At 39.8% G+C, this 12,688-nt stretch overlaps 1 protein-coding gene across 10 annotated transcripts in view; it reads left to right on the top strand.

Moving 5' to 3' along the window:
* Nucleotides 1-12,688, top strand: part of FRMD4B (FERM domain containing 4B) — a 377,327-nt gene that overhangs the window by 264,447 nt on the left and 100,192 nt on the right. For all 10 annotated transcript variants that reach the window (XM_021069209.1, XM_013981881.2, XM_021069205.1 and 7 more), the window contains one exon: nt 1,382-1,466. In XM_021069209.1, the coding sequence (XP_020924868.1) occupies nt 1,382-1,466 (85 nt within the window). The remainder of the gene's footprint in view (nt 1-1,381; nt 1,467-12,688) is intronic.

The following is a 12,688-nucleotide window of genomic DNA, read 5'->3' as shown; positions in this document are numbered from 1 at the left end:
AATAAATGATGCTGCTGGGACTCCATATGCTAGATCTTTCCAATTCCAAAGCCTGTTTTTCCCTCCAACCCTTCAACTCCCTCCTGCCCTAATCCTTCACTGTTCCCTCCTCACACACCTGACACTCATCAATCTTCATTAACCTCACTTATACATGAGATAAACCCTTGTAAGGGAAAATAACAAGGATTTATTCTCTTTCTGGAACTTCCCGTGATGATTCAGTATTAGGGGTGGACTTTTTCAAATGGTTTTACCATTTCAGTGATAATAATCGTTCCTGGCCTTTTTAAGCCACTGCATTTATTTATCAACTGTTTCCTTCTTGTGGAAAGGGAGGAAAAAAATAAAAAGAGCCAATGCCCAGGACCCACCAGGATTTTTACAGAGCTAAGGAAAGGTTCCCCATGTGCTACTCCAGCCCTGGTTTATCTTGATTCTCACCACATTGAGAGCAAGTTTTCTTCCAGGACCCTAGCTGTGAGCTGTCTTTGGGTATTAAGTCTCTTCATGCATTATTCATCAAGTCGGGCTCCAACACTTGAGAGAAACTTCTGGGGCCTCAGCTGGCCCATTCACTCACACCAGAGTGCTGGCCTTCACCGGACAGTTTCAACACGACGGGATTATGAAAACACAAGACTCTCCTCCCCTCCCCACCTCAAGGCTGTCAGCTTTCTCCTAGAGAGGGACCTGGCCCCACAGACTGACACCAGCCAAGGCCCAGAAAAGGGGCGGGGGGGGCAGGCCCAGAATCCCCTGATTTGCATGAGAAAGACCAATATTAAGTAGTATGGAGGGCTTGGCTTCCAGCCAAGGAAAGGCCCAGAGTCTGAAAGGATGAGAGGGAAAGGGGTAGAGTGTGACTGAAACTCTCCCTGGGTGGATGGGGGTGAGGTAAGCGTGGGGGCCCTCACAGCCACCCCCTAGTCTGAAAAACCACTGAGATGCAGGCCTCAAGGTTCAATTTTATAGTAGTGCTTACTCAGCAGACTTCTGCTTTCCAGGCTCAGAGCTCACCTGGGCTTTGTTTCCAAGCTGAGGTATTTTGAGCTTCCAGGACCTGTGACTGAAAATGTGCAATAAATATTAAAGTTGGCTCTGTAGTTGTAACTGCAGACTTTTTTCTTTAACTTACCTTCTAACACACAAAAACCTTCTGTAGAAGATTTTTTTTCTGCATATCTGCAAATATATGCATATCTTCTTTCCTACATACAAACAGGTCTATGTACCAGATTGCTTTTAAAAGGGAAATCAAGCCCAACCATCCCCCACTTCTTCAAAAGTCTCTGCTTTGGGAGAAATTAAAGGAGGAAGTGAAATTGTGCAGAGAGAAGGAAGGGGATCTGAAGGAACAAACTTCTGTACTGTTTTTCAGGTTTTACATTGAGAGCATATCGTTTTTGAAGGATAAGACCACCGTGGAGCTGTTTTTCCTGAATGCGAAGTCCTGTGTACACAAGGTAAGGGCCCTGTTCTGGTCGGTGACAGACTCTAGCGAGACTTGAGCAGAAGCGAGGAAGGGCAGGACCTCTGTTTCCTCGTTCAAATGGAGAAAGAAAGTCCGTAATCTTTTTCCTTGATATATCTTACTCAACCAAAAATAAGAGAAAGAAATCAAGAAAGAAGGCAGCTGTTCTCAAATTCTGAGTGGGGAAGATGGCCGACAGCAGAGGCATCAACCTCACACAGAATCCTCACTGCCTGAAATGCAGCTCAGACTCTACTCAGAATGACACAGAAGTACACAAAGATGCATCAGTCAGACTGTGATCGAAGCCTCGCCAAGTCAGGCCAGAAATCTCTTCTAACAGAATACACCCCTACATTTATCATAATTCAACACTGTCCTCTTAGAGTTCCTGTTGTGGCTCAGCGGGTTAAGGACCCAACATAGCATCTGTGAGGATGGCAGGTTTTATCCCTGGCCTGGCTCAGTGGGTTAAGGATTAGGCATTGCTGCAAACTGAGGCATAGGTTGTAGGTTGAAGATGCTGCTCAGATCTGGTATCGCCTGCTCAGATCTGGTATTGCCATGGTTGTGCAGGCCAGCAGCTGCAGCTCTGATTCGACCCCTAGCCTGGGAAATTCCACATGCCTCAAATGTGGTCCTAAAAAGAAGAAGAGTCCTCTGCTCAGCACCACATGTGCATTTGAGTTTTTTTGGCCTTACCCACAGCATGCAGAAATTCATGGACCAGGGATCAAACCGCCATCACAGCAGTGACCATGCAGGACCTTTGACTGCTAGGCCACCAGGGAACCCCAGGACAGTGTGTTTTAAGGCAGAGTCTCAGTTACCTGTGGCCAGGGACCTATTTTGTTGTTGTTGTTGTTGTTGTTTTTGCCTTACTGTTTTTATTTGGATCCAATCTGTGGAAGACACACAGCTTCTGTAAAATTCAGTCAACATGAATGGCTAGAAAAATGATCTTATGCTTGGGTGTTGCAGTTGTTTCAGTCAGATTGATGTAGAAGCTTTAAACATTTCCCATTTTTATCCTATCTCCTTGCAGATAAGCATTGCTTTAGAGGCTTCAATCTGGTCTCATCAAAGCACACCCCGGGCCAGGATGGGGAGTCTCTGGGCTCAGACAGGCTCCTGAGGGGGCCCACATCCTCCCTTCGAGGTGATGGTCTGAAGATTTAGGATCTCAGATGCCACACCTGCTTCCAGGGCTGGTGTAGCCCCTTCTCCCCATATACATCACCCCAAATCTGAGGGGTGGTCAGGGACAGCCAGAGGGTGCTTGGTGGGGAAAGCCAAGAGAACAGGCTGCAGATTAGGGGACTTGCATTGGTGCTCCTTCCCTCAGTCCCCAAAATGATAAGGATGACCCTTTGCAACACATACATCTTTAATTAGCATAAGACTTGGCAACGAGAAGAATTAATTTTTTTTAATTTTTATTTTGTATGGCTACACCAGCAGGGTTTGAATCTGAGCTGCAGCTGTGAGTGGCAGTGCTAGATCCTTTAACCCATTGCACTAGGCTGGAGCTCAGACTTGTGCTCCACAGCAACCCTAGCCACCCCAGTTGGATTCTTTTTTTTTTTTTTTTTGGTTTTTAGGGCCACACATGTGGTATATGGAAGTTCCTCAGCTAGGGGTCAAATTGGAGCTACTTTTGCTGGCCTATACCACAGCCACAGCAACGTGGGATCCGAGCTGCATCTGTGACCTACACCACAGCTCATGGCAACCCTGGATACTTAACCCACTGAGTGAGGCCAGGGATCAAACCTGCATCCTCATGGGTGCTAGTTGGGTTTGTTACTGCTGAGCCATAATGGCAACCCCTGCAGTTGGGTTCTTAACCCACTGTACCACAACAGAAATTCACAGAATTTTTTTAAACAACATTATTTAGATAATTGACTGTACATAATTAATGTATTTAATAGTATGTTCTAATATAAATAATAACTTTGAAATTATTATTATAATCAAGATATATACCCAGCAACTACAGATGTGCTTTTTCTCACATTAGATTATATTTTTTAGAGTCTTATATAAATGGAATCATACAGTAGAAAATCTTTTTTGTCCTTTTTCACTGAGCATAATTGTTTTGATATTTTTCCTTATTTTTGCTTATATGAATAGCTCCTCCCTTTTTATTGCTGAGTGATATTCCACAGTATGGATATAGCTTAAATTGTTGCTCCTTTTCCCCTTTTTCTCCCCATTTTACTGGGATATAATTTATATTTATCATTGTATAAGTTTGTGTACAATATGATTTGATATGTGCACATATTTAAAAATGATCCATTCACCTCTTGATGAACATTTGGATTATACAAGTTTGAGACTATTACAAATAAAACTGCTATGAATATCTATGTATAAGTCATTGTATGACAATGTACTTTCTTTTTTTCTTAGGTAAATATCTGGGAGTAGAGTGGCTAGACCGTATGGTAGATAGGTTTCACTTTTTAAGATTCTGGTACACTGTTTTCCAAAATGGTTGTGCTATTTTAAATTTCCACCAGCACTTTATAAGATTTCTAGTTCTTTCATATCCTCGTCAACATACAGCATCATCTTTTCCATTTTACCCATTCTGATAGGACTGCAATTGTATCTCACTGCAGTTTTAATTTCCATTTCCCTGGTAACTAATATAGGATGTTTGAGTAACTCTCATGTACTTATTTACTGTCTGTATATCTTCTTTTTTAATTTTATTGGAGTAGAGTTGATTCATGATGTTGTACATATATCTTCTTTATGTTTGAGTCTTCTGCACAGTTTCTTTGGATTGTTGTTTCCTTTTTTTTTGGTGGGGGAGGGGGGCATACCCACAGCATGTGGAAGTTCCAGGGCCAGGTATTGAACTCACACCACAGCAGTGACCTGAGCTGCTGCAGAGATAACGACAGATCCTTAACCCACTGTGCCACAAGGGAACTCCTGGATTGTTGGTTTTTGTCATGAGTTTTCAGAATGTGTATATTCCTGATACAAGTACTTAATTGGTTATATGGATTACAAATATTTTCTCCCAGTCAGTGGCTTGCTATATATTCTCTTAATGTCTTTCAAAGGCTAAAAGGCTTTTGTTTTGATGAAATCTATTTTATCAATGTGTTTTTTTTATGGATTATGATATTGTATCTTGGTAAACTTTGCCTAACCCAAGGTCACAAAGATTTTCTCCTGTGTTTTCTACTAGAAGTTTTAGAATTTTAAGTTTTACATTCAGGTCTATTATCCATTTGGAAATAATTTTTAATATGACACAAAGTTGAAATTTTTCTGTTTGGGGTTTTTTGCAAATTTTTTTTTTTTTTGACATATAGATATTCAGTGGTTCCAGCACCATTTGTTGAAAAGGCCATCATTTCTCTATTACATTGCCTTTGCACCTTAAAAAAAAATAATTTATTCACATACATATGGGTTTACTTTTGGACTCTATTCTGTTCCATTGATCTATTTGTCAACTTCTATGCCGATAGCATACTGTTTTGATTACTATAGCTTTTAACTGTGTATTGAAATCAGAACAAATTCCAACTTTGTTCTTTTAAGAAGTTATTTATTCTAGAGTTACAGTTATGGCTCAGCAGGTTAAGAACCAAACTAGTATTCAAGAAGTTGTGGGTTAGATCCCTGGCCTAACTTCAAGCGTTGCCTTGAGCTGTCATGTAGGTCGCAGACGTGGCTCAGATTCTGCATTGCTGTGTCTTCTGTGGTGTAGACTGGCAACTACAGCTCCGACTCAACCCCTGGCCTGGGAACCTCCATATGCCTCAGGTGCAGCCCTAAAAAGACCAAAAAAAAAAGAATCTGACTATTGTGGCTCAGGTGACTGTGGAGGTTCAGGTTCCATCCCCAGCCCCAGTGCAGGAGTTAAAGGATCTAGTGTTGCTGCAACTACAGCTCAGATTCAGTCCCTGGCCCAGGAACTTCCATATACCTTGGGTGAGGCCATAAAATTAAAAAAATAAAAAAATAAAAGGTGTCCTTTTTTTGTTTGTTTCTTATCACTGCTTGAAGTTAGCTTTATTGAGCCTCTCAAAGAATCAACTTTTGAATTCAATGATTTCCTCTGTTGTTTTCTTGTTTTCTATTTCTGCTATGACCTCTAGCCCTCCCACCCCCAACTTTTTACTCCCTGCAGCATATGGAAATGCCCAGGCTAGGGGATGAATCAGAGCCGTAGCTGATGGGCCTAGACCACAGCCACAGCAATGCTATATCCGAGCCCCCTGCAACCTATACCACAGCTCATGGCAATGCCGGATCCTTAACCCACTGAGCAAGGCCAGGAATCGAACCTTCATCCTCATGGATATGAGTCTGGTTCGTTACAGCCGAGCCATAATAGGAACTTCTGACTTTTATTATTTTAACTTTTATCTTTTTTTGTTTGTTTTTTGTTTTGGCTTTTTAGGGCTGTGCCCGTGGCATATGGAAGTTCCCAGGCTAGGGGTTGAATCACAACTACAGCTGCCAGCCTATGCCACAGCCACAGCAATGCAAGCTGAGTCTATGACCTGCACCATAGCTCATGGCAATGCTGGATCCTTTACCCACTGTGCAAGGCCAGGAATCGAACCCGCATCCTCATGGATCCTAGTCAGTTTCATTAACCACTGAGCCACAAGTGGAACTCCTTATCTTTTATATTAATTAATTCCTTTTTTCATCTTCCTTTGAGTTTAATTTGCTCTTACACTAGTCTCTTAAGATGAAAACTGAGATCACTGATTAAAAATGTTTGTTTTCTAATATAGGCATTTAGTACTATAACACTGCCCCCTACTACTGATTTTATATCCTATAAATTCTGATATGTTATGATTTCATCTTCATTCAGTTCTAAATATTTTCAGTTTCCTTTTGATATATCTTCACTGGCTCATTGTTTTTTAGAAGAGTACAGTTTGGTTTCCAAACATTTGGGGATTTTTATGAATCTTTTATTTCCAATGAAACCTCATTGCATTAAGAAAATGCACTTTGCATGAATTAAATTTTTTAAAATTTACTGTGACTCATTTATGTCCCAGGCTATACTCCGTCTTGGTAAATTGTCCATGTACATTTGGAAAGAATGGGAATTCTGCTGTCATTAATTGGGCATTCTAAAAATGTTAACCAGGTTAATTTGATAGTATTATTTAGGTCTACCATGTCTTGCTGATTGTGTGTCTACTTCTTATATCAGCTATTGACAGAGGGGTACTGAAATCTCTAGCTATGATTGTTGATTTTTCTTTTTCTCTTTGCAAATTCTATCAGTTTTTGCTTCATGTATTTTCATGTTTTGTTATTAGAGTGTAAACATTTAAGAATGCTATGTCCTCTTGATTATCATTATAAAAATCATCCTCTTCATTCTGAAATTTGCTTCGTTTGATATTAATATAACCACTCCCTGTTTCTTTGGGTCAGTGTTAGCATGGTACATCTTTTTCTGTCGTTTTAATTGTAAATTGTGTCTGCATATTTAAAGAGCATTTCTTTCTTTTTTTTTCTTTTCTTTTTTCTTTTTTTTTTTTTTTTTTCCCTTTTTTGTCTTTTTAGAGCCACACCCGCAGCACATGGAGGTTCCCAGGCTAGGGGTCGAATTGAAGCTACAGCTACTGGCCTATGCCACAGCCACAGCAATGCCAGATCTGAGAAGCGTCTGTGACCTACATCATAGCTCAGGCAACGCTGGATCCTTAACCCATTGAGCGAGGCCAGGGATTGAACCTGCATCCTCATGGATACTAGTCAGCTTCGTTACCTCTGAGCCACAGTGAGAACTCCTAAAGTGCGTTTCTTATAGACAACTTAGAGTTGCATCTTGATGTTTTTATCCATTTATCCATCTCTGTCTTTTAACTAGTTGCTTATGTTGTATGCATTTAATATGATTACCAATGTGGTTAAACTTAACTCTAACCTACTATTCATTTTATATTGTCCCATTTGTTCTTTGTTCCTTTTTTCTGCCTTCTTTTAGATTTATCGAGTATTTTATGGTTCCTCCTTTGTTAGATTATTAGCTATAACTCTTAGTTTTATTTTTCTGTGATTGCCTTAGAATTTATAGTATGCATCTTCAACTTATCAAGTCTACCTTCAAGTGATATTATACCGTTTCACGTGTAGTACAAGAACCTTATAATACTATATTCCTATTTTCCCCTCTCGGCCTTTATGTTACTGGTTATCATACATGCATTTTATTTTTAGATGTGTTATAGATGCATATGACATTGTTATTCTTTTGCGTAAAGAGTTGATCATCTCTGCTTTCAAATTTTCCTCTTTATCACTGCTTTGAGCAATTTGATGTAGCTTTCTTCACGTTCCTTGTAACTGTTGTTTATTGAGCATCTTGGACTTGTGAATTGATGGTTTTTATCAAATTTTGAAATATTTCAGCCATTATTTCTTCAACTGTTTTTTTCTGTCCCCACCCATACCTCCTTTACAAACTCCAATTACACATATACTAGGCCACCTGAAGGTGTTCCACAGCTAAGTGATGCTCTTTTCATTTTTTTTTTTTCCGACCGCCCCACAGCATATAGAGTTCTGGGCCAGGGATCAGATCTGAGCCACACACGCGACCTAAGCCACAGCTGTGGTAATGCCAGATCCTTAACCCACTGTGCCAGCAACAGGGATTGCACCTGCATCCCACTGTTCCCAAGACACCACTGATGCTGTTGTGCCACAGTGGGAACTCCTGCTCTTTTCACTTTTCCTGTGTTTTATTTTGATAGTTTCTATTGTTGCGTCTTCAATTTTCTCTTTTTATTTCTTTTTTTTTTTTTTTTTCGATCTAAGCCGCCATCTATCCCATCTTATATATTGGATTTTTTATCTTTAGAGGTTTGATTTGGGTCTTTTTTACATCTTGCCTCTGGCTGCTTAACTTTTTGAATACTCTACTCAGTGCCCCATGAACCCTGAGTTTTTTTAGTCTGGCAGGTGGGAATAGACACCATTTTCAGCCCTGTGTGAGGACCAGGCACCCTTCCCTTTCATCCTTTCTGATAGTTTTTTCCTCCAGCCTTGGGTGGTTTCCTTCCATAAGCACTTTTTTAAATACTTAAAGACCCTCTGCATAGCTTTAGGACTCACTCCCTATGCAGTTCTCTTTTCTCTGACGTTCTGTTCTGCAAATTCTATCTATTTTGTTCTCCCCCTTCTCTCAGCTGCATCTCTTCAACTCAGAGAGTTCCCTGTGCTCCACCTGGGTTTTCCCTTCACAGTCTAGAAACCTCCTGGCAGCAAGTGGCAACAGTCAGATTTTCCTCATTCAAGGTTCCCCTTTCTTTGTTGCCTGATGTTCAGTGTTTTGAAAACAGTTGTTTCATATGTATTGTCTAGTTTTTTCTTTTTCCTTTTTTTTTTTTTTTTTTTAAGGTAAGAGGGTAAATCCAGTCTCTGTTACTCCATCTTAGTCAGAAGCAAAATTACTCAAATCAGAGTTTGGGGCAGATTTATAGGGAAAGTAAAATGTCTCCAGCACAAAAGGCTGTATGATAGCCTCTCTTTTCTGAATCCTGGACTTCCTTAAGAACTCCATGGTCTGACTGATAAGTCAACACCCATATAGCAAATACAGCATTTACTGAGTCAGGAAAACATTTTCTAAACCACAGTTGGTCATCATCTCTGATGTGGGGAAATACAATTATCCCTTGTGATATTTCTCACTGCCTACCTGGCCAAGGTCCAAAGAAGTATTCTCCTTGAGGACTTGTTTGCTCTGTTGCTAATAGAAAAACAGGACGCAAAATTTAACTCTTGGTGTTTCAGTTCTGGCTTTGTATGCTATTTCTGTTGGTCTTGAGGAAGCAGAGTTCTTTTAAATTCTCCTCTGTTTTATGAATGTCAGTTCCTGGGAGTGCCTTTCTAAATGAGAATTTATTCCATGACTTGTCAAAGAATTCAGAACTTGTACAAAACGTAGTGTTTTAAGGCACTGCAACTTACATTATTGGGATAATTTTTAAAAATTCAATTGTAGGCATTTACAGTTTGATATTTTCTATCTAGGTAATATGAAGATGGCTAGTAACAATCCCAAGAGATGTTGTAGGATCTGATAAGTGATAAGATAATAGGATTAGGCAGCTTTCAAGTAATTTTTTTTTTTCTGGCTGCAGAATGCAGTGGCTTGGTGTGGGATCTCAGTTCCTAGGCCAGGGATTGAACCAGGGCCAAATCCTAACCACTGCACCACCAGGGAACTCCCTCAAATAATTTCTTTTTTTTTTTTTTTAAGATATATGATAATTTAAGAACATTGTGCATAAGGAATATCATCTGAATCACAGCCACCAGAGTAAATAAGCTTTATGAGAACCTAGCCTCAGCTTTCGAACATACATAGGTGGATGGGTTTTTTATCAGTTGGTGGCAGCTGCTGTTAATTCAGGGCTCACTGCTAGATCGCAGAGTGCATAGGGCTCCCTTTCACACTGTTCAGGGGACAGTCTTCCCCTCAATGACCTGTTAGTACCTCTGTCACCCCCTAACCACATGTCTTTGTTTCTACCAGACAGCTTTCCCCTTCTGCCACCGAAGACAGAAATATACAGGCAGGAAAAGAGAGCTCTGACTGCAGATACTGACAAAGCCGCAGTATCTATTTGAATGCTTAGTTTGTAAGAAATATGACTTGCGATGAGGTTTAATACAGTTGCCGAAGCTCTGCATAGCTATGTAAATGTGGATTTATAGTCACAAAACTCAGCCTTGTGAATGTGTCATTGGAAACACTGGTTTGCAATGGTTTTCCAAATATCATGGTTCATGCTACACAGTGAATAAGCCACTGGTGACGCCTAAATGTGTTGAGAGAAATAGTGTGCCTCATTTCTGAGTTTTCATGTCTTGGATAGTCTGAAGAAGGGGAAAAGATTTCTCACTTTTGTTTACTCCAAAGCAAACTCCTTTGTTACCATCAACTACAAATTGGGCTTTGGATGAATTGCTGATCAACTCAATAAATGAATGGATATTGTTAATGATCATCCCTTATGTCCCAAGAAATCAGGAAACAAACAGATGAGCTTATCTGATGTATAATTTGACTAGTATTGAGTATGAAATACATCTAAATTTACTAAGAAATTGAACATATAAAATGCTAAAAAAAAATCTATTTTCCAGCTGTTACTGAGTGATATTTAGCAATGCTATATTAACTGGAATTACAGTTTCCATCAAAGAATGAGTGAGAATGATTCTGTAAAGAACAAAATTTCATGTTTAGCCTAATAGGATTTTAAGAAATCAAATGCCGTTGGATTTTTCTCTAATCTTTTTTTAATTGCTCAATAAATTCACTACATCTATAGTTGTACAATGATCATCACAATCCAATTTTATAAGATTTCCATCCCACAACCCCAGCACATCCTCCTACCCCCGAACTGTCTCCCTTGGAAATCACAAGTCTCTCAAAGTCTGTGAGTCAGTATTTGTTCTTCAAAGAAGTTCATTCTGTCCTTTCTTCAGATTCCACATGTCAGTGAAAGCACTTGATGTTGGTGTCTCATTGTCTGACTGACTTCACTCCATGATAATTTCTAGGCCCATCCACGTTGCTAAAAATGCTGTTATTTTGTTCCTTTCAATGGCTGAGTAATATTCCATTGTGTATATGTACCATATCTTGATCCACTCCTCTGTCGATGGGCATTTAGGTTGTTTCCATGTCTTGGCTATTGAAAAGAGTGCTGCAATGAACATCAGAGTACATGTGTCTTTGCAAGTCATGGTTTTCTCTGGACAGATGCCCAGGAGTGGGATTGCTGGATCAAATGGTAGTTCTATTTTCTGTTTTCTGAGGAATCGCCATACTGTTTTCCACAGTGATTGCACCAATCCACAATCCCAACAGTGTAATAGGATTCCCCTTTCTCCACACCCTCTCCAGCACTTATTGTTTGCAGACCTTTTGATGATGGCCATTCTGGCCGGTATAAGGTGGTACCTCATAGTGGTTTTGATTTGCATTTCTCTAATAATGAGTGATGTTGAACATCTTTTCATGTGTTTTTGGCCATCCATATGTCTTCTTTGGAGAATTGTCTGTTTAGATCTTCTGCCCATTTTTTGATGGGGTTGTTTGTTTTTTTGGTATTGAGCTGCAGAAGGTATTTATAAATTTTGGAGAATCCCTTGTCAGTTGATTCATTTGCAAAGATTTTCATGCAGGTTGTCTTTTCGTTTTGTTTAGGGTTTCCTTTGCTGTGCAGAAACTTTTAAGTTTAATTAGGTCCCATTTGTTTATTTTTGTTTTGAGATAGCAACTAAAAGTTAGTAGTAATCTAATAGAAAACTAGTTCTGGTTGATTTCAGTTATGAAGCCATTGGTGTAAAAGTCAAATTCAGTCATGACCAGAGCTAAGGACATGTAAGAGTATTTATTCTGAAGATATTTATTGCATGCCTACTGCCTGCCATCTCTATTTGAGTCTGTTTCTAACTGGGAATGCTGAGAATTTCTTGATTTTTCTCCTCTCACAACTATATGCCTCTCTTTATAAAGTAATCCAAATGATTAGGTGTTCCTGTTTTCTATGACCTGCTAAAATTTGCAATGTGAGAAAATACATTAAGAATCATACTGTGGGTTTTTTTGGTCACACCTGAGGCATATGGAATTTCCCAGACCCAGGGATTGAATCGGAGCTGCAGCCTGGACCTACACCATAGCAATGTCATAACCTTTAACCCACTGCACCAAGCCAGGGGTTGAACCTGCACCTCTGCAGCAACTAAAGCTGATGCAGTCAGATTCTTAACCCACTGCACCACCGTGGGAACTCCAACTTTTGACTCCTTTTATCAGATTTACAACAAGCACTCATTTCAGTGCACAGGCCCCTGCCTCTTTGTCTCTCTCCAGACCACAGAATCTGAATTGAGGGGGGAGCAGGACATCAATCAGCCTTTTCAACAAGGTTCTCAGGTAATTTCTCCTGAACACCTGCATTGAAGAACTGCTGGATTTTCTGCATGTTAAATATGAAGAATGTTAAAATACATGTTAAAACCTGTTATGAATCAAAGTACAGAGACAAGACTCTAGAAAAATGTCTTTTCATTTCTCCTTCTCTTTTTTACTGGCAGTTAAAAAAGAAGTCATTTCACCTTAAAAACAGGAAAGCAGAGGAAGGCTATGAAATCTGTTTCCAGGAGTTCCCATCG

Source organism: Sus scrofa, chromosome 13 (genome assembly GCF_000003025.6).
Source record: "Sus scrofa isolate TJ Tabasco breed Duroc chromosome 13, Sscrofa11.1, whole genome shotgun sequence".
Lineage (NCBI taxonomy): Eukaryota > Metazoa > Chordata > Mammalia > Artiodactyla > Suidae > Sus > Sus scrofa.
The sequence above is the reverse complement of the archived record's forward strand: the minus strand, read 5'-3'. Positions and strand labels throughout refer to the sequence as shown.